Source organism: Acinonyx jubatus, chromosome A1 (genome assembly GCF_027475565.1).
Source record: "Acinonyx jubatus isolate Ajub_Pintada_27869175 chromosome A1, VMU_Ajub_asm_v1.0, whole genome shotgun sequence".
NCBI lineage: Eukaryota > Metazoa > Chordata > Mammalia > Carnivora > Felidae > Acinonyx > Acinonyx jubatus.
Window position 1 is genome coordinate 175,904,713 of NC_069380.1, and position 22,676 is coordinate 175,927,388.

Sequence of the window (22,676 nt, forward strand, 5' to 3'; positions counted from 1 at the left end):
CCTTCTGTCATTTGCTATTGAATACCATATACTAACATATATATATTTTATATATTGAGAATATTGATATTCCCCACATCAAGGTAATTAAAAACCATATTTCCATGACTTAGAATTTTCTCATCCTTACATAGTTTCATGTATTTGAAAGTTTGGTATGGTTAGTCTTGGTATTTTCACCCAAGAAATATTTTGAATAAAGTGGGTCTTGGGAGTGATCTGGGTAGGTAGGATACATGGAGCAGATCTAAAATTTTAGGAGTTTTTTTTTTTATGAGAACTCTGATGCTGTAGCCTACATAAGTTTCAGAGTGGTACACAATTCAAGAATTTTCCCCCAAATATATTCTCAAACTTTAAAGATACTATTCAACAGAAAAGGAAAAGTGAATTCCAAAGCCATGAAGAAGGCTTGGAAGGGAATCTGGCATTTTCTGAGAATTGAATCTTTCAGTATCACCAGGCTCAGCTATTTAACTATAAGGCAAGTGTTGTGGTGGAGCGATCTCAAAGAAATATCCACTGTGCCCCCACTGTTTATCTTCCTTGGTAGGAAGTAGTAGGGGTATGTGTATGTGTGTGTGTATACGCACGTGTGAATGTATCTGTGTGCTGTCTGCAGTGGGAGGAACATGAAGATGTTAAGAGTGTGAGCCCACTGAATTTGCACTATGATGTATACCTTTTCCAAAGGGGATTTTACAATACTTATTCTACAGATGACCACTTGATTTGGTGGGTAGCTAATATGGTATGTTTATTTCACAGTTGCACACTTTACAGCTTTTTAAAAATATATATAATGCCTGAACAGGGTTTCAGAGCAGATATTTCCTTTTAAACTTTTTTTTTTTTAAATCACAAATATGATTGGGCCATGCAACCACGTTCCACCTCGTTTAATTCCTTTGCATTAGAACATTATGTTAAAAGCTCACTAGACACTGAATTGTGAGAATTATCAAAAAGAGAAAAAAATGAGAGCCTATGGTACAGGAGGTTATAGAAGAGAGAAGCCATGGTTTCTTTCTGAAAGAAAAGGTAAAGGCATACATTTTCTGAAAGAAAAGGTAAAGGCAAAACAAAAGAAGTTAGAGAATTAAAGATGGCAGGATTCTTTTTATGCAGCTTGAGGCTGAACTCACATCTCAGGGGTGAGCAATGCAAAAAAAACTTTCCATGCTGTTCCACCATCTTGGCGCCTCCCTCATGGCACGATGACAAGTCTCCACTTATAATGCTGTTGGCTGAGCTTGACTAAGGAGCAAGGATGCACATAATGTGCTTCTTGTGTCAGAGTGAGAGTGGCTGGACTGGGGAAAGATAGCTCATCTGCAGCCTGCACGTATATTCTGGAACAAGTCCCATTGTTACTCAGAAAGTTCAGGACTCTAGGCCAACATTCTCCTACTCATGCAGGAAAAGCTACTCAGAGTAGTCCAGCTAGAAGAATTGGGGTTCTGAGCAAGACCAAGCTTGTTGTAAGCCACTTGTTTCTTGGTAATGCAGCTCATTATCTGATAAGCATCCCTCCTAGTCATTAGAGTATAGGGTTAAGAGCTCCTCTTGGAAGGATGCAGGAGATCTGCTGCTTGGAACGTGGTGCTCAGTGTCAGAGTAGCAGATAGAAATGGACTCAATTCTGCATGTATTGTTGGCCGCAGCTCTTAGTAAGACTCCTTAGAGTAAGTTTTTTAAACAATCTTCCATTTCTATCCCTGATGTGGGGAAAGGGCTTCAGCATTGTTGAGGACTGGTGTATGTATAATAGTAAAATGATAAGACATATCAAATGGGAGAATAAAGCCCCAGAGCCCTTTCAGTTTGGATTCAGGGGAATCCATTATATCTTAGAAACAAATTTGCATTTGAGATTGTTGATCTATTAATGTTTTCTTCATTTACATGTGATTTTTTAGTCATAGAACTTATTGGAGTTTGGGGACCGTTCTGCTGTAGTATGAAATCCTGTATTAAAGACTCATCTTGGTATTGAGTTAGTGCAGTGACTTTCAGTGAATTGACTTAGGCCCACATTTCATTTTAATCAAAAACAAAAACTAGAAAGTGTTACTCCCTAAATAGGTAACAATACATTTTATAAACACTGCAGAGATTTAGTAAATAGCACATATGATTAATTTAGAAACAACCCCTGGCACTTGAGGGTTACTCAATACATATAATAGTTTCCTTCTCATTTTTTTATATGAGGTAAATGCAGACCAGGGAGTCACTGAGCAAATAGTCAACCCTGAGTAGGTTTGTAATCTTAGGCTCCATGGGGATGTCTTTGGTAAAGATAAAAAAGGAATGACTTGTTATTTCTATTATAAGACTCTAATGCTAGGACTTCTACACAGCTTAAATAACGGGTAGGGGAATATTCTTTGAGGAGAAATGCTCAGATGCTATCTACTCACTTGTTTAGCACGCACACTTGGCTTCGAAAACTGCTTGCATCATTACTTTGTTCTTTTGAAGAACCATAGCATGCAAACAATTCAGCATACTCTCAAAAATACATGTAGTATGCCCAGTAAAATACATTGGCTAGCATAAAAATCAAAGGAAATAGTAATTTGGAATAGCGATCAACATTACTGGGGTTTTGAATTGTGAAATAATCAACAATCCTGCCCATCTTATCTCGGAAGACAAACTTGAACTTGTCACTGGTTTTCATGGTCAGGTCACTATAGTCAACATTATCACCGGAAATTTCAATGCTGGCAAAGCTGATCTTCCGTTTAAAGCTGGAGATGGAGCTGTTGATAATGTTAGTAATATTGACTTCTTCCACTTCCTTCGCCGTCCCCTAGATCATAGACAACGCGGTCAGCTTGAAAGATTCGACTTAGCAAAATAAATAAGCAGGTATTTATATAATTAGAAGCCTAAGTATTGAATAATTAGGTTTAATAGAAAGTGGCATTGAGTGCCTCAGTAATTGGCTAGTGAGCCGGACTTGGCAGTGCTGTTATCCTGCTTATAGGCACCTCTCCCTAGGTCTTCAGCTTGTATAAGGGGAAGAATAACCATTGCCTTCTAGTGATATGCAGAGCTGTGTGCTGAATGCTCAGCCTTTGAAGTTAGCTGATCTGGGTTCAAATTCCATTCTGCCTCTTGCTACTATGAAATTTCAGTCACCTTAATCCCTTTAAAACTCAGTTTCCTTGCCTACAAAATGGTGATGATATTAATATTAATATTTACCTCATGAGACGGATGGGAAGATGGTATAAATTATGTAAAGCATTTAGTAGGTGTTTGATGAGTCCCATTCTGTCTCAGTGAGGAGGGATTAATTATGAGAGATGACAGAAATCAGCAGTGTCTAAAAGTCTCTGCCACACAAACAGAAATAGTGATGCTGCCTACAATTCCAGGGAATTGTCATTCTCCAACATGCCTGGAACGGCAGAGAGAGTGGAGTTTGGATCCTTGGCCAGGCTACTGACTAGCTGTGAGGTCTTAGATCTCACTTCTCTGAGCAGCAGATTCCTCAACAGTAAATTTGGAATAACAGTGGTGGCCATCTGATAGGCTGTTGGGTGGACTAAATGAGATGTTCAGCACATAGCCACTACTTTGTAGTGAAGCTATTCTTATACACACAGCCAAATAAGGGCTTTCTGGTGTCTTCCATGAAGGATCTTAGTAATTCTCCATATCCCTTTTTGCCAATCTACCAAATTCAGATTTTTGTTGTTTTTGTTGTTATTAACCATTGTTGCCTTAAGGAAGCCTATAGAGAGCAAAATGAGTGAAATCCATATTCTTCTTTGGCTGGCACATAGAATCATTTGCCTTTGGTACTTGGGTAATACGACTGTGTGAAACGTTGCTCACGAGTCAAACATAAGGGAGCAGGCAACTGGGTCTTTGGGCTGTTAGGATTCCTTTCTGATACCCTCCCTGGGTTGTTAGGAGTATTTTAAATGATCTAATATTTGCAAAGGGCTTATGACTGTCTGGCACATGTAAATGTTCAATTGATAATAATGATTGTTATTATTCTGAGAGCTGGACCACAGTGTTTCACTGCTAATTCAGATAATGGCAGTCTTTCCCTGTTAGCAGAAATATAGGCTAATCGAGAAATTTGCCACAATTTAATTTTTTTCATACATTTTCAGTAAACCATTACTTGTATAATTTAAGAAAACAAAAATGTAACAAAATAATTAAATAGTAATTGCATATTAATATGAAACTTGTAAGCAGCTGATCACATTTGGTTTGATATTGGGTTTTTCATGGATGCTTGTGATTTCATGTTGCATACAGATAACAGTGATTTGCTGCTAGAAAATTAAACATGTTAATATCCCATTGTACTTGACAAAAAGAGCAGTCTTTTTCAAAAGGTGTCATGACTTCCAGATGCCTCCACCTGAACAGGGATGAGAATCACTGGGGATAGGAACCAGTCGGGGTCCTCTCTACAGACCAGCACATGGCAAGTGATGAATCATATATACAGAGCCCTCAAAATTCTTACCCTGTCTTTGGCTGCCATCTGCTGTAAAGAGCTGTAGTGGGCAACTGCGTATTCCAATAGGGCCCCAAACACGAAGCTAAAGCAGATTCCCAGGTACACATCGATGGCCTTTATGAAACAGTTGGTGTTAGGAAGAGAAGTGCGGGACCCGATCATCAGTGTTGTCATTGACAGTACGGTGGTCACTCCTGGGAAAACAGGTAGGCAATGTTCCCACATCAGTGGCCAGTGAACCTTTCACCTTTACCTGGCAGACCATCACCATTCAGAACTTGGCAAGGGGGACAGGACTCAGAAATGGAACAGCTCATTTTGAAAAATCTGCAGTCTTCTAGAGCAGGGTTGATTTGTCCATTTTGAATGGATATGAGTGATATGGTTTTCTAAGTGTTGCATCTTCTGTCTTCCCATTAGAGGGGGGTGTTCAGTATGTAAGATAACTGGCAATAGACATCCAATCACAATTCTCCCTTATCACTGTAAAACATGTTTAAAAATGTAGTACCTCACTCTCTGTCTCTGTCTCTGTTTCTGTCTCTGTCTCTCTGTCTCTCTCTTTCTCTCTGTGAAAGAATCTTTCAAGAAACCAACTCCTGGAACTGCCCTGTGAATATCAGTGAAAAAAAAAACCAAACCTGGTAGAAGGTGAAAAGAAACCAAAAAGGACCTGTTAGGCCAGTTCTTAGAAATCTCCTGTTGGAGCTGCTTACCAATACAGGTTCTTGCAGGAACTGAATCAAGGGAAATCCAAAATGAAACCCAGGATAACACCACCAGGAAAGTGGAAGGAACATAGGTTTCCAAAATAAAATACAGCACATTCCTCCGAAGCTCAAATTGCAAGACCAGTCGTGTATAATTTCCTGATAGGGTAAATAAGAGATAGGAAATAATGTCTGCTCACATAGCAGAGTGGTTTCCCTTCGGGATGTTTAACTTAGCTATATTCACATTAAGCTATCTGTTATACACCAAAACCTAATTAAGCATGAACTGTCATTACAGTTTCAATGAAAGAAATTGCTGTTGTATAGAATGGGATTTATAGGGGTACTGGTACTCCCACCCGTGATCCTTTTCTTGTGCCTTTCTCCATCATAGTATTCCTGTAGCATTATACCTGCTGGCTTCTTTGACATCTACCTCACTAGACTGGGAGCCCTTTGGGGGCCATGTCAATACTGGGCATGAAGCAGGTATTAGTGTCCGGCCCAAACCCTATGGCCCTACCACACTGCGGAGGCGTTCCTGGCCACAAAGAGATAATCTAGGGGCGCCTGGGTGGCTCAGTCGGTTAAGCGTCCGACTTCAGCTCAGGTCACGATCTCGCGGTCCGTGAGTTCGAGCCCCGCGTCGGGCTCTGGGCTGATGGCTCAGAGCCTGGAGCCTGCTTCTGATTCTGTGTCTCCCTCTCTCTCTGCCCCTCCCCGTTCATGCTCTGTCTCTCTTTGTCTCAAAAATAATAAATAAACGTTAAAAAAAAAAGAGATAAACTAGAGAAGAAATCGTATTTTTGACTCAAAATGCAACGCAGTTATTTTGCTTTTGTACAAAGTGTCTCCCAAGTTACCTGTTTCCTGCTGTGATCTGGTGACTAAGGTGAAATACCGTTGTATGGTGTACTGAGCAAGACGCAGGTTTTCCAGCCCACGCACCGAGTCGTTCCCTCTCAGCCAGCTGAACTCCACATCGTTCCCATCGTAACCCCCTGGTAAGTCAAACAGTGCAAGTCAATGCAGGGAGGCAGCAGACTGAACTCGTCTGGAAAATGCTACAATATGGGGGCAACAGGAGATCTGCCTCGATGGTGCTAAGTCCAAGGATGATCCCATGCAAAACTTGGCATGATTTCTCATGTGCAGTTGCTGCATCTGCTTAGAATAGGGTGAGCTGCTAGGCTATTTGCCATCAATTGAAAACCGGTTCTATGCTAAGCATTATTTAGACTTGGTGGATGATAGGCCTCTGGAAGTGGCCATCCTCATTATTGAAATGATATTTACTGAGCTCCTGTCTGTGCACACACACAGCTCTATGTTACATGGTGCCCTTCAGGACAATCTAGCAGCTCTGAAAATGTTCTCAGAGACTTCACAATCGGTCTGTTCTTATTTCCATATTGGCTAAAATGCAAAAACAGAAGACAAGAAACCTACCACTAGCCACTTTATTGATGTCTGTTAACATAGGCATTTGGTAAATCTCAAAGCAGTTTTACTAATATAGTCCATAATAGTAATAATAGCTACCTTTTATCAAACATTTATGGTGAGTCTTTTACACCTTTTATCTCTAATATGCTCACAGACTTGCAAGGTAGACATTTATATATTTCTTCAGTAAAAAATTTTTTTTACATTTTTTGAAATTAGGATGGATCTTAGAGTTGATACATACATACATATATATAAAGTAGAGCTTACATTTTTTCCTAAAATGTTATTCAATAAATGCTGTACCTTAGAATCGAGGAATTGTAATGTCTTGCCCATTTTATACATGAAAATTCTCAGATTCAGAGAGATTGCTCAACTTTCTCAGGATAGCAGGGCAAGTTAATAACAAAGCCAGGATTGTACCTCAGGAAAGTCTAAACCCAAAACCCATGGACAATGATGGTGATGATAATATCTATCATTTAGTAAGCAATGGCATTTCTAAGTGCTTTACAATATTATCATCTCATTTAATCCTCAGAATAGCTCTTTGAGAAGACAGATGAGTGGTTAATAAGCACATGAAAAGATGCTCGACATCATTAACCATTAGGGGAAAGCAAATCAAAATCACAGGAAGATACCACTTCACACCCGTAAGAATGGCTGTCATGAAAAAGACAGACAATAACCAATGATGAGAACGCGGAGAAACTGGAACATCCCTGGTGGGACCGTAAAATGGTGCAACCATTTTGGAAAACAGTTTGGCAGCTTCTTGAAAGGTTGAACATAAATTTACTGTTTGATCCAGCATTCCACTCCTAAGCATCTGCCCAAGAGAAATCAAATCATGTCCACAAAAAGCATGTACACAAATGTTCACAGTGGCATTATTCTTAATAACTGCAGGGTGGAACCAAGCCAAAAGGACTTGTATTACTTGTACTCTTTCATATGGAATAACGAGAAATAAAGCAATAGAAAGGAACGACGTACTGATCCATGCTCCAACATGTATGAGCCTCAAAAACACGCTAAGTGAAGGAAGCCAGATGCAAAAGACCACATGGTGCATTGATTCCATTTATATGAAATATCCAGAAAAAGCAAATCCATAGAGACAGAAAGTAGATTAGTGGTTAACTGGGCGTGGGGGTGGGGTGGCGGCAATGGGAGAGACTGCAAATGTGCACAAGGGATCTTTTTGGTTGATGGAAATGTTCTAACAATGAAATGTGTCAGTGGTTGCATAACGGGGCAGATTTGCCCAAAATCTTTGAACTTCACACTTAAAAGGGCTGAATTTTGTGGTATGTACATTTTACCTCAATAAAGCTGTTAAAAAATAACTCTCTAAGTCAGACAGTATTATTTTTCCTTCTTCACAAGTGAGGAAACTGGGGTCAGGAGAGGTTAGTTCTACTCACCCAGAGTCACAGCTAGTGACAGGAAAAACCCAGTGATTTTGGTACCTGCGATCTTAACCATGGAAGTGTATTGCCTTCATTTTCCCAGGCTACTGGGAAGAGGGATGCCAGTGTTGGGACTAACATTTTGTTAAGTCTTAGCTTGTAGTATCCACTGTTGAACAGTGGTTGTCTTCCCTCCATAGGGCAGAGAAGTGGTCATGGGTTCTTAGAGGATTTCCAGGTAAAAATTGTCTGTGGGTTTTCTCTCAGAACCACCCCCAAATGTACTGATGTTAGCTGTGCAAATATGCCTAGAAGCCCAGAGAAATACAAAAATAGCTAAAAAATGTGAGTCATATAAGCTTCTACCTAGACACCGTACTTTTACAAGTATTAAAATGCTCACAATCATGGCATTATCATTGCTCTGGTGGGATGGTAGCAATTCTTTTCTAGGGATGGTGTTCAGGAAAAAACACCCTCAGTGAGGTTTCTGTACCCAAATAACTGCTAAGAAACACTCAGTGAATGCTTCCCCTGTTCACTGGGGATGGTATTTGTGCAAGCAGAGTGCTGGAGTTTCCAGGAGAATCTCACTCCTGGGATTTGAGATGAGCATAGCCATACATGGAGGGCAATTACTTTTTCCATGTGGGGTTGAAAATGAGTTCTCTTTTTGATATCCTCAAGTTTTATTCTGCCCCCAAATAGCTGTATTGCTTTAAGTAGGATTTTCATGTATTTAATCAATAAGGTAATTAATCTGCCTGTCTGAGTCTTTAATTAAATGTCTACTTCTGAAAAATGACTAGTGCCTCATAATGGTTGTGCTTCTTGGATGTTGACCATGTGTGTCCTCATGTAAGACGTGCCTACTGATGTCCAGTGCTTGACTATGGTTTTTCCTCCTGACACAAGCCATCCCTTGATGCCTTGATAACTCCTCTCTGAGCCATTGTTTTCCTAGGACACCGGTCACAGGTACACTTTCCCAAGTTTGGTGGGCATTTCAGAACAATGGATATTACTCAACAATGCCATTTGACACACATCAACTTAGAATAAATGCTCATTCTTCATCATAAATCCCCAGACTGCAGTTTGAATTCCCATTACTGGCATCACTGTATTAAAGTACACACACACACACACTCCAAACAACTTCTCTTCAAAGTTAGAAGCAGATGCAATGAATGCCAATGATTGCTTTGCACGTTACCATTTTTAACCCCTGCTGTGTTCTTTCTGGCTTCTGGTGCCTTCTCAGATTCTGAGTCCCACTCCTCATCCAATTGACCCCCATTTCCTTCACTGTCCTGTCTACTCTTAGGTGGAAATATTTAGTGTTGGTGCACAGCGGCCTTCCCCAAAAGATGTCATATTGGAAGGTTTGTTGCTGAGAGGTCTCTAAATCTCTCTGCCTAAACACTCAGAAGGGCTGAATCAATTGGAATCAACACCGAGAAAAGAAAGGCCATTGTGTATAGGTCTCTCTCCATGAATACACTGATCTAAGTCACCCGGGAAAATCATCTCAGGGGCTGCAGGATATATACTCACAGCTTTCCAGTTGCAACTTGCATGTCTGTGTGTCCATGGGGTATTTAGACAGGTCCATGTTACATGCAACAGTCGTTGTGATTCTAAGAAAGGAAAAAGGGGTTCAAAAGGAGTGTTGTGGGGGAAAGTACACATTCCCTGTTAAGGGCAACTCCAAGAAGACTTTCACCTTGGCCCTTACAGTGAACGTGTGACTTGGAGCCTACACGCAAAACATTCCTGAGCTTTTCTGTGCTAAGTGACATCTTTGAGATGTGGTAAAAGCTGGGGCCCAGGATGGAGGAAGCAAGAATGTTGGCAATGAAGAGGCAAATGTGCAACACATTGCAGAACAGAATCACTCATTGGCTTGAGATGCGTTTGCATCCAGTTTTAAAATGTAATCTTCATGACAAATGCACGAGGAGCTAGAACAGAGATCCCAACACTGCTGTCACCATTTGACAACAGATTCCGGCTTGCCGTGGCTCACACAGCTCTTAGTGGCAGAGCTGGGGCTGGATCCCAGGTCTGCTGGCTGTGCAGTTCTCCAGGACCCTGCCTCCTGGAGGGGATCAGCATTCGCAGAGGAAGTGGAGGATGTTGGAGGGTCCCAGGCACTGTGGCTCTTAGGGACCAACATTCAGGGACATTCAATTAAACCTCAGTAAAGCCCTCACAGTGGAGATTTCAACTGGCCCACCTTTATCTCCCTTTTCCTTCAGTGTCATACATTTTTATTAAGTGCCGTCATTAAGCACTGTGCTGGGTTCTTGGGGAAAGTGAAATGTTGTGTTCATGGTGCCCACCTTGAGGAAGCTCCCTTAAGGGAGACAGAGTAACAACAGTTACTATTTACTGAGCGCTTACCCTGAGCCAATCCCCAGGGAAAGTGCTTCACATGCATTATCCCTTTGAATTTATACAACAGCTTTGCGAGGTAGGAAAAATCATTCTGCTTTTGCTGCTGAGGAAACCGAGGTTCAGAGAGTCTAGCAACTTGCCTAAGGTCACAGAGTAGGGACAGAACAGGGACTCACCCCCAAATATGTCTAATTCTAGAGCGAGGCTGTTAAATGTCATCTATAATTTGTAATCCTTGTACAAAAGAGATTATGTTATGTGCAAAATACAGACAGACACATCCATGCACACACACGTACACACATGGGAAGAGTTAGTGTTGATTGGAGCTGGGTGTCATGGGAGAGGTCTAGTTTAGCTTCTTGAAAGAAGGGTTGGGGTTTGGGCTGGTTTTTGCATAATTCAGTGTGGCTGAGGAATGTCAGATGAGCAATCCAAAAATTCAGTTTATTGGTTAGCTCAGTCTTTGTTTCCTAACAGCAGCCTCTTACTTGGGATTTAAGAGTATTAGGTTCTCAGCCTTCTACCTAAGGACTGTGGGAGCATATGGTTTGCCCGGTCCTTGCACATCCCTTGTGCAAACAGCCCTGAGCCTCTGCCTGTGGGTTGCCTCTTGCAGCACCTAGGGAACACCTTCCCTATTCTAGCCAACCAGCCTCTTGATAAACTTCCACTGGGTGGAAGGAACTTTTGGCCTCAGGGATTTGGAGAAGAGACAAAGGGAGGCCATGGTTGCAGATGACAGAGGCCTTGGGGCACTGCGCTTTGATTCTCTGTACAAAAATGGCTCAGACGAGTAGAGATGCATTCTGCAGCAACTCTAGCTCCACTAAGTCCCATGAAAGGAAAAATTTTTACATTTCCTCCTGCTGTTCCCCGTCTTCTCTTGCTAACTTCCTTTTACTCTTTAAGACTCAGCTCAGAGTTCTGTCTCTAACGTACTCCCCAACTCCCTAGGATTCTGAACTTCCTTTTGTTATTCATCTGTGTCAGGACAATGTCTCACTCAGCTCTGTATTCTCGGTGTCCAGAGTGGGGCCTGGCCCAGAGCAGGCATTCAGTAGCTGCTTATTGAGCCAAACTGAACTGAGGAAGGGCCCTTCAATTGTAGGGACAAGAATCTAAGAAGGTAGGGGCATGACAAGGGTGGGACGTTGGGGTGCTTATCTGACAGCTGGTCAGAACTATCCAGGATTTATTTATGCCTTTTCTCCAGCCATCTCCACTCCAGCCCTGTGGTTGCAGCCACCCAGTCACCTGAGAGCATACAGGACTGTGCCATTGGAGAAGAGGCGGATGAGCCTGTTGCCCACAGTGACTTCATGGAGGAAGGACTTCTTGGACTCCACAATGTAAGTGTCCGGCACCCAGAGGAACTCCACAAGGCGCGCATCCAGAGTGAAGCTCTTGTTGCCTTCAAATACCAGCCGCTGGTCCGTCCAGCGCTGTCTGAGGTATATGGTGGCTGTATAGTCCTGAGGGGGAAGCCAAGTAGTGGAAATGGATTGGGGGGAGAAAGACTTTGAAAACGGAAGGGAAGGGGTCAAGTCTTATTCCCTTCCCCACCTCCACTTAGGTCAAGAGTACGTACTATAATAGACACTGGTGAACAAAGTCTTATTCTTGGGGGAGCAGCCTGTTAGCAATAAGAGAAGAAAGCACCTTATCTGTTCTAGAGAGTAACTCTCACTGCCAAAAGGGAGCCCTGTAGGAGCATGTTTAGCGCCTTAACTTACTTACCTTCTATCACAAAAGCCTCTCCAAACCGTTGAAGGTTTTGGTGAGCTAAGTTCTTAGGTTGTCCAGGATTGTACCCAGACTGCACAGTGGGCCCCTTGGCAACCTGCTTTTTGTGTCAGCTTATCTGTACTGGGTGTTCTTTTTTTTTTTTTTTTTAATTTTTTTAACGTTTATTTATTTTTGAGACAGAGAGAGACAGAGCATGAACAGGGGAGGGTCAGAGAGAGGGAGACACAGAATCTGAAACAGGCTCCAGGCTCTGAGCTGTCAGCACAGAGCCCGATGCGGGGCTTGAACCCACTGACCGCGAGATCATGACCTGAGCCGAAGTCGGCCGCTTAACCGACTGAGCCACCCAGGCGCCCCTGTACTGGGTGTTCTTAAGTGAGAGGATGGTGGAAAGAAGTCATGCGAGTATTGGTTTTCATTAGCTTAGCTTAGCTTCCACCCTGGGAGGGTCCATGTGATATTCAGTCTTCCCCGCTGCCCTTTGAGTCTCTCCCCGGTTTTCATCCCTTACCAAATGCACCCGCTCCCCTCCCTCATTTCTTCCCTCCTGGACTTTGAATCCACTTTCCTTCCTTTTCAGAAGATCTGTTTTATAAGAATCTTCCACTCTCTTGAGTTTTGGGATAGGTTTCCAGCCTCTGCCATTCCAAGAGCATGGGGGCTGTGAGTCTCTGTTCTGTTTTTTGAGTAGCTAGAAGGTGTATCCCCATAAAACACGAGGAGAAGGTCTCCTCAGGTGGAAGATGAAGGGGCCACACTTACCATGTTACTCTCTGAAATACTAGAAATACTTGCAATGTCCAGAGTCAGTGCTATCTGAACTGGTTCTCCTAAGAATGAAGAAAAAACCGGAAGGACTTACATAGAAACACAAACACACTACATTAGCACAATGTTTTAAAAATTATAAAATTACGAAAGCAACATTCACCTATTGGAAAATTTTAACCACTCTAGAAGTATATAAAGCAAAAGGTGGATTTCTACCCACCCCTGTCAGGAGGAACCATTGTGTAGAATGGGAAAAAATGTATGAAAAATGTTTGTATAAAAAATGCACAAATATGTAAAAAGCTTAATGTGTAAGAGAGACCACACTACATTCATTAGTGCAGATTTTAAAGGATGTAGTTGTATTTGCTATTTCTTACTTGGAGGATTTTTCCTGTGGTGCTTTGCAACGGACAGATTATTTAGAAACGTAGTAGGGGATTTGGGATTTTGCACAGAGATCTTCATTTTTTTCCCCCCTCAACTAAGTAAATTTACCACAAGATGGCATTCAAGACTGCTCATGGTTGAGCTGCTCACCTCCTGATGCTTTGCTACTCTTCCTTTACTCTCCCAAAAGCCTAAACTATTTAGAATTCCAGAACCTTCCCCATGAGATCTGGTATATAGATACTGGGCCTCAAGCTGAACTTCTGAGAGCGCCCACCTCAGCTCTGGAGACAGAGGCCTTGGGGCCACCATTCTCAGAAGCCAGGCCAGAGCAGTGTATTCCTCCTCAGACTGGAGATGCAGAAGAAAAGCCCAGGAGTGAGAAAGACGTTGGCTTACAACTGGGAAGAGTTACCGAGTCTTTCGGAACTGCAGACTTCTCACCTACAAGTGGGGATAATGCTAATGACACCATAGGGTCATGGAGAGGGCTAAAGGAGATTCGGCATGTGGCAGCTGCTCTGCAGGATGGTGGCAAGAGGGATACATGTGAAGTGCCTGCCCAGCCAGACGTGTAGGAGGTGCTCACGAATAGTTATCTGTACAAAGCTCCCAGGATTGTGTCTGTCACATAATAACAGAGGCTCAGTAAGTGGCACTTGCCTACCCCTCTTCTCCTCCTTAATCCTAGCTCATTCTGGAAAAAGAACAACTTTACTCACCAGGTTAATAGCTGCAACAACATTCTCTTGTAATAAAGAACTAGGGGTGTGTCAGGGGACTGTGACACTGCATTAACCAGGAAGAGGGGAGGTGAAATTCAAAGGAAGCTTAAAACCATCTAACTGGTAGGAATCAGACAAAGCGACCTACTTATTCACAGAAGGAAACTAAGCCATAGAATATAGGTGGGAATTTGGAAGTGAAGTTTTAGAACCAATGCAATTAAAAGTAACGAAGTAAATGCTTGGTGTTAATACTTGTTGGAAAAGTGGGAGATCTTTGAGGACAGACTGTGGAAGGTGCTGAAGGAGTATGGTGCTAGGTGGCTTTCTGCCCCTCAAGGCAGAAATTGAGAAAAGGAGCTTGGAGCCAGAGTGTTTGAATCCTATGCCCACCACTTCATAGCTGTGTGACCTTGAGCAAATTGCTAAGCTACAATTTCTCACCTATAAAATAGAGCTACTAGTGCCTGGTATTATGGGTTGGGTTGGGAAAGTTACAAGATCTATTTTAAGTGCCTGGAGCAGAGTGGGCAGTGGCTGAGTGTTATTTGCTCTCCCTGAGGAACATGGAGAACAGAAAACACACAAAAGTTCCATCCCACTGTGCTTTCTGTTTACTTTGTATCTAATTAGTCCAGTCTGGGCCTTGCTTCAGTTGGCTTCTTTAGGGACCAGAACTTGCTTTCTTCCCCTTGAGTTATCAAAGTAAGCTGTGCCACCAGAGGGCAGCTTCCTCCTAGGAAAGAGGTCAAAGCCAGTTCCTGGACAGTGTTCTTAGGGCTTGTTTATAAATCTGTGCTCTGTGTACCTTGTTCCCTGAAAAACCCTATGGAGGTCTTTTCTCTTAAGGACCCCAGGGACCTAAAACCTGGGTGGACAGGCAGTACAGAAAACATGACTGCTCCACGGAACTCCCGGCCGCCACGTAAATGTAGTTCCTTTAGGAGACAGATTGCCAAGGTGTTGGGGCTCACCTTCTTTTTGACTAAGGACCGCTTACCCCCTTCTCACCCCAGGTGGATCTGGGCCTCACCCTCCTTGGGTCCACCTCAGGTTCATTGCCCAAGAATCTTGCCTCTTGTTAACCTATGAACAGGCAACAAGAAGGGCAGTATCCTGGCCTATTGTTTGGGGTTTGGGAGGCAGAGGAATTGGATCTAACCAGGGTGTACAGACTCACATGCTTGTCATTAGTGTCCTGCTGGGCCTGGGAAGACTAGGGGAGGTTGAAGCCTTCCTAGGTTTGTTAACCTAAGGACCTCAAATCTTAATTGTGTGGCCATGAAAATGGTCTCTCAGATCTCCAACTGAGGTGGGTGTAATTGGCCCAGCTGCTGTGCTCTGAAATCTATTTGTGCACTTGCTCTGAGGCCATGCTTCCCGAAGGCTGCACCCCACCAGTGACTGAGTGTGGCGGGGATATGAAGGCACACTGTTCCTGGGAGGCAGAGATAGGAGATTCCTCTGATGGCAAATTTGGCTCCAGGATTCTCTGGGCCCCTTCCACACACACATAGAACTGTAGTGTAGTCTATGACACCTCTGCCCAACCTTCCTTCCCTCCCTCTCTGCTTCCCCCGGGGTCAGCTTCCCTCTCTTCCCACCCCACATTCTGTCATAGATATTGCCCCAGTGAATATCTTGCATGGATAATTCCCTTTTGTGTTGGCTCTCCAGTGGACTAACCCACTAATCCTAGATTTGACCAGAGAATTTTGTCATGTGAGGGGAGGAGCAGGAAGGAAAGGGGATTAGAATAGACTGCATCCTGATGATATGGCAGGTGCCATGGTTCTTATTCACACACTTCATTTCAATCAGTCCTCTCTGTGAGGCAGAAGATATATCCCCACTTTATAGAGAGGTGACTTAGAAAGCTAAGGTGCTGGGCAAGCAGTAGAGCCAGGAGCCAAATGGAGGTTTGTTCAACTCCAAACCTCTTTCGACCACTTTATGCTCTGCGTAAGGAGACATTAGAGACACAGAGAGACTGAGACTCTGTGAGGAGGTATATTATTGGTTTCATCCCTCCCTCTTTCCCTCATGCCATCAATAAATACTAATTGACCACTTGCTGTATGCCAAGCACTGAGCTGCTGCTAGGGTTAGTGAGGTAACTTTACTGAGGTAAATAAAGCAAGACTCCCCCAAGAGACTGTAGCCTAAAGCGAGACAGATGTAAAACCAGTGGCAACGATGGTATTGCCAGGTAGTGGCTAGGATTTGGAAGTATGTTCAAAGTAAAGTGTGAAGAATGGGGATAGGGCCAAGAGGAATCGGGGCTGGCTTCTCACAGGAGGAAGCCTTCGATTAGAGCCGTGAAGAAAAATTGGCATTTTGCCAGGGAGGGAATTTGAAAGAAGCTGTTCTCAGCAGATAAACAGTCTCAGCAAAGGCAGGAGACCAGGTAAGCCAAGGAGGTCAGGGAGTGTTTGGGGCACACTCCTGGCAGGGTGTAGCGGGAGGAGTTGGGGCAGACGAGACTGGCAGAGATAGAGGCTGGCCTAGGAAGGCCCTGGTGTGCCATGCAAAGGGCTCTGGACTCTATGCTGAGGATGCTGGGACATAGGCAGGTATTTTGAGCAGGAAAAGGACCCAGGCAGGTCATCTAGGTGGCACCGTTGGGGGTTAGCCTTGAGTGACCAGGCTGGAGGCAGGAAGACTAGGTGGCATGGTCCTTAAATAATGACACTGGAAGTGGGGGTAGAAGGAAGACAGTGTGTAGGAGGTTGTTAGAGGCTCTAGTCACCTCCTCAGCTGGGAAGAGGATTTTTTCATCCCGCAGGTTGAGAAGCAAAGCACGTTCTTCAAAATAGTGTGAAAATCACTTGCTGTCCTCATCCATTATTGCTAATCCTTAACAGGTTGTAGATCAGAAAAAGGAGTCAACTGAAATCTCCTGAAACCCTCCTCTGCATATTGTCTCTGTTCTCCTTCTTTTGAATTGTCGTACTGGACAGAAAGGATGACCTACCACCAAAATTGGGCCTGAGAAATTTATTATATCCTGCTGTGAGATTCTCAAAGCCAGGCAGGGAGAGCTTGTCACTTCTGCTGACCTCAATGTTGAACTGATTCCCCTGGATGCACATCCTGGAAAAGAAGATGAGTGTTGCTTATCTGTGAATAAGCATGTACACACACAAACTTGAGCTTGTGTTTGCATGTATGTCTGTGTGTTGTGCCCATATACCAGTGGTGACTTTCCCAGAGAGAAATCTCTAATTTTAAGCTGCTGAATTAATATGTCATTATCCCATTCCATTTTATTACCCATTTGCCATACCTCAGAATGCTGAGGTAATTTGGGAACCCCTCCAAGTGTCTTTAGAAAAAACACAAGTGGGGGCGCCTGGGTGGGTTAGTTGGTTAAGTGCCCAACTCTTGATGTTGGCTTAGGTCATGATCTCACAGTTCATGGAATCAAGCCCCCACAGTGGGCTCTGCACTAACATCGCAGCACCTGCTTTGGATTCTCTCTCTCTCTTCCTCCTCCATCTCTCATGAGCACATGCTCGCTCTCTCTCTCTCTCTCTCTCAAAGTAAATAAACATTTAAAAAAACCCACCATGGTTCACCCATGTATGACCATTTTGGAAGCTTGAATAAATGTCAGGGAGTTGTGTTGTCTGGGTGTTTCAAGGAGGTGGACAGACTAGGCTTTGTCTTGCCATTAGTTTCTTACTAATGACCTGCCACCCTTCCTACTTCAACCACATACTCAAAGCAATTCAGACCAAGGTCATTATAGGACAGCAAACTCACCTTGGAGTCAAGAGACTCAGACACACAAAGGTCAAATGGAGAATGTATTTCATGTTGACAAGGCGCTCACGCAGAGAGGGGCCAAAGTAGCAATCACCTGGGAAAACAGATGGGCAAGGCAGGAGAGGTGACCCAAAGGGCTCACCTCTGCCAAGCCCAGCTCCGTCCTGTGGGTCATCAGCCGCAGCAGTTTTTCAACATGTGTGGAGAGCAGCCTCTTTCTATACCATTTGGTTATCCCTCCCATTCCCTGCATGCCATCCAGGAATGACTCCATTTTGGAGGATCATCATGTTAAATCCAACCCAACTAAAGGCTGACACCTTGTTTAGAGAGTAGTTCACCAGCCCCAGAAATGCAGCCAGTCCATCCTGGACTGTGTATTTTGGAAACCCCAGGACTGTTCTTACCCTCTCCTTATCTTGACTTTGCCAGGAAGGACATCCCCAACTAGGCACTCACCCCGACCATGCCATTTATCCAAGGGTCTAAGTCTATTAAGCAGGTCATGTAGACAGGAAATGAAAACTTCCCAATAATAAACAAACACACAAGTAGACTTTCCAAGAACCATCCATGTGCAAGGAATACATTAGATACTTTCCCACGAATCTTCTCACTCCATGTCCCAGTGCCGTTGTGAGGTGGGTAGGTTAATCCCAAACTGGGATGAGCAAACAGAGGCTCACAGAAAGGTCACTGTGCTAGTGAATGTCAGAGGAGACTTTGAGTCCAGGGCTGGCAGCCTCACACCAGTGATATCGTCTGCTCTCCCAACCTCCCAGATCTGCTCCCTGGGCACTCTAAAGCCGTTCAGCTGGTTAGGTGAGCATGAGGACCGTCAGGGAAGGCATGGCCCCGGGGCCTGGCCTCCTCAGGCTTGGGAGCTACTGTCAGATGTTCCTCTGAGAGAGTAGCCAGCAGCCAGGCAGGTGAGCCTGTGACCTGTCATGATGGTGACAGCAGAGTGGGGATTCTCGGGTGCGGCTCCGGCCTTGTACCTAGGCAGGCAGTCCCAGAGTGGCTCGTCCCCTTCCTCTGTGGCAACCTGTGGCAACCAGGCTACTTTCAAGAGGCTAACCATTCTGGGGCTTAGGATATGATTCAACAATTAATTAACTAATATAATTTTACCTACAAAATGGATACATGCTCATTGTGGAAGTGAAAAAGAAGACAGAAATGTACAAAGTTGAAAGTAGAAGTCCCAATGATGTGTCCTGTAGGTTCATCAGCTTAACAAATGTACCACTCTGGTGGGGGATGTGATAGTGGGGAAGGTTGTGTGTGGGGTGGGTGGGGGGCACAATTTTATTATGAACCCAAAATTTCTCTAAAAAATAAAGGCTCTTCCTCACTTCCCTCTAGTCTTGTACCTCAGAGACAATCAACTGTCAACAGTTGTTTTATCTATGCATATATACATGTATATAAATATGAAGAAAGCAATTAAAAAGTAAAATTGGTGTTATAGCATGCATTTTTTTGCTACTTACTTGTTTTGCTTAATAATGATAGCAAACATTTATTATATATTTAATGCATGTTTGCACTCTGCTAAGAATCTTGGAAATCCTTGTGACTCATTAAAGTCATGACTACCATTCTCCTCATTTTCCCAAATGAAACAGCTGAGGCTTAGAGAGAATAAGAAGCAGTCCCAAGGTTGTATGGCAAGTGAGGAGCAGACTGAATCCAGGCAAGCTGACCCAATCACTTTTAACCACTACACCATGACACAATGCTCTTTTCCAATGTCAGAGACCTCTCCATATCAGTTCCTACAGATCTGCTTCATTCCTCCTAATGGTTCAAAGTATGTCGTAAGATCAGCATACCAACATTTATATAACACATGTCCTGCTTATGGTACTAAGTTATTTCCACATGTTTTACTGTTACAAAATCAGTAATGAACATCTTTGCATGTGTGTAAGGTTCTAGAACTCTGCACTTCTTCATATTCCTCTACCTCAGCCCTTTCCTTCTCACTCATCTTTTGATAAATCAACATTATCAGTCCACCAATGATCATATTCAAACTTTCTTCCTTTAGTTCATCTTCCCAGTCTCTGTCCATTCACCCGTCCCCAGCATCATTCCCTCCATTCCTTCATTCAATTTTCCAAAGGCTTTACAAGCTCCTTCTGGGAATCAGACATGTATGAGGTATCCACCAGAGCTCCCATCTAGTGAGAGAGAGGGAGTGTAAGCAGTGAAGTGACACAGTGTTCCTGTGGCTGTCCTGTAACAGGGGCTGAGGCAAAGGATTCATGGTGTGCAAAGGAAGTGAGTGATCAGTTCCATTGGTGGAGGGTGGGACAGTACCAGATTGGAAGTCATAGAGAAGGTCATTAGATTCTTGAAGAATGTGTTTGCATTTTTTCCAGGTGAACAAAGAAAGGTGGAGCCCTCCAGATGCTGGGCAAAGATATGGAGGCTTGCCCACCAACACTCTCCTACCCACTTATGCTCAGTCTCTGCCTTCTAGCCCATGGCCATCTGTAACTTCTCCCTAGTCTGGTCTGAATTAGCTTCTTTCTCATTTTGGGATATTCCTAAATTCTTTCTCTTCCTATGTGAAATTGAACTTTATCAGGCAAGTTGGGGAACAATCTAGCTTCAGCTCTAAGACCCCTATTGAATCGTGTTTTCCCCGTGCCCAGCCCTATGTTAGGAAGTGAGAATGTTTGGGCCTTGGGCCTCTGAATCTGCCCCAAGGAATCTCATGTCCTAAAAAGCTTTGCCCACACCAGACCTGGAAATGTGATCCCATTTGTCCCTGCTTATCTTGTCAGGTTGCTGAGCATGTCTCATTTTATTAAGGAGGAAAAGAGAGGGAGAGAAAGCCCTCTAGATGCTCTCAGGTGCTATAGGTGCTATGTTTGGTGCTTAATCGCATTTAATTCTCATGAACATCTGGCCTAGTAGGTGTTAATTTCTGGAGTTGGATCTCAGATTGGTGAAGGGATTTGGCCAAGGCCACGAGTTAAGTGCCATGATTTGAATCTAGGTCTTCTTCCAAAACCCTGTTCTTTGTGCTGCATTTGGGAAGACGACCCCAGCTCCCAAAGTGAACTAGATTACACTTGACTCTGGTCCTTCTTTCACCAAATCCATCTCTGGGGTAGAGTGCTGTATCTCCAGTATGTCCCAAATGGCAACTGCACTGGTGTGTTTTCCTCTCATGTGGCGATAGAGCCAACCATCAAGTGACGATTTGTGTATCCACCCGCCTGAATGAAGGCTCCAGCCACCAGTGCTGATACAGATGATGGGAATGGCATTTAGCAGAGTCACCCACTGAGCCACCAGAGGGCAGTGCCCTGAGGGTTGTCGCCACAGCTACAGGGGACCTGGAGAGTCCAGCTGCATCTACCCTGCGCACCTGCGGGGAACATGGGACTCACGATGTTCCTGGAGGCTCCTGAGTAGGGGCGGCCTATGAACTCTTCCCCTGCTCTGAGGAGCTTTCTGCCAGGATCTCTCCTCTGCTTCTAGAAGAGAGCTTGAGCTTTGGGTTGATACACCTGAGTCATTAAACCTTTCAGAGTCTGGGCTTTCCTATCCGACAAACGGGAAGAGAAAACACTCAATAAATATTAATTTTCATTCTCCTCTCCTTTCTGCCTCTGTGGGGACTTCATTGATCCCACCATGACCATGAGAACCAAAGCTCAATCTCTTTCTATACCCCATGCTGCCACCCACAGTATGAGCTGACTACCGCATCCTCTTGAGGGCACTCATTTTGGCATCACCTCCAGAAGGACGGGGTCACACACAGGACTTCAGGGTCACCTATGTGGCAGATGGCAGCTTTCTCTGGATTGGCTCTGAGAAGCAGAGGTAATTGCAGTACATGCAGGTTTCTGCTCCCATTCCCAGAATCCCCATCACATAGACAGTGAGCCCCAAAAGCGTCATGCCCAGCCTCCTTCTCACACAGGCACAGCTCCCCTGACTTCTGTCACTTCAGCACAGACAGAATCATTTGTTGGGAAGCAGGAGTGGAGCCCAAATTAGGTTGAGGTGAGGAAAGGGATTATTGCCTTGGGCCCTCCCTAAGAAAATCACAGCAGGTGAAGTTGTGTGGTGGGGGCCTGGTCTGCAGCACAGAAAGGAAGGTCAGGGAAGAGGAGCTGTCATCTCGGCTCTGCCACTGACTCGGAGACTATATTACTTCTCCCTGAGGTTTAGTTTCCTCCACTATGAAATGGGAGAGTAATCAATAGTTCTTCAGACAGCAGTGGATAGGTGCTTAGCAAATTCTAGGCGAGGGCCCCTCCCCTCACTCCCAGCACAGCTTGTATCTGAATCTCCTTCCCTCTCCTCCCTCCAAGTACCAGAGGGGCCAGCAATTCTCTTACCAGGCAGCTACTGAGGCCCTGTTAGGGCAGGCCCTTCAGGCTTTCAGGCTGGGCATTCAGGCAGGACATGATCTTCTGGGTCCCCAAGAGTCTCCTCATCCTCAGCCCTGACTCCTTGGATGCAGGCACAGGCCACTCTCTGATGGAGTGGCTCTCTCCATGGGGTAGACAGAGCTGCAGGACCGGCTAGGCAGGCTAGTGGGCGGGGCTTCCCGCAGCTCCTCCCCTGGGTGGAGCTCTGACCTGGTCCTGGGTGTCTGTGGGAATCACTCAGCTCCTGCTATGGCTATTGGCTGCCAGGAGTTTGATTCTGAGTTGGTGTCTCAGCTGAGCTCCTGGACCACAGCCAGCAAAGATCAAAGACCCATGGAAGTCAAATACAGTGGGTGACCGCACCCACCACGCCTGGAAGAGGAGTCCCTTTCAGAGGG

General features: G+C 44.3%; 1 protein-coding gene across 1 annotated transcript; it reads right to left on the minus strand.

Moving 5' to 3' along the window:
* Positions 1-739: 739 nt before the first annotated feature.
* Positions 740-22,446, minus strand: GABRP (gamma-aminobutyric acid type A receptor subunit pi). Its single transcript, XM_015070499.3, has 10 exons — positions 22,246-22,446; positions 17,876-17,972; positions 17,085-17,203; positions 12,987-13,054; positions 11,733-11,950; positions 9,633-9,715; positions 6,075-6,212; positions 5,215-5,367; positions 4,505-4,692; positions 740-2,818 (listed from the first exon to the last, which is right to left on the minus strand). The coding sequence occupies exons 2-10, from the start codon at positions 17,926-17,928 to the stop codon at positions 2,516-2,518; spliced, it is 1,323 nt and encodes a 440-aa protein (XP_014925985.1). The 5' UTR covers positions 17,929-17,972; positions 22,246-22,446; the 3' UTR covers positions 740-2,515.
* Positions 22,447-22,676: the final 230 nt, after the last annotated feature.

Excerpts from the sequence above, each read along its gene's own strand:
- GABRP (XM_015070499.3), bottom strand. The coding sequence starts at position 17,928 with ATGAAATACATTCTCCATTTGACCTTTGTGTGTCTGAGTCTCTTGACT. Across the intron at positions 5,368-6,074 it reads CAGATCACAGCAGGAAACAG|GAAATTATACACGACTGGTC; the intron begins GTAACTTGGGAG and ends TTACCCTATCAG. Across the intron at positions 2,819-4,504 it reads AGATGGCAGCCAAAGACAGG|GGGACGGCGAAGGAAGTGGA; the intron begins GTAAGAATTTTG and ends TCTATGATCTAG.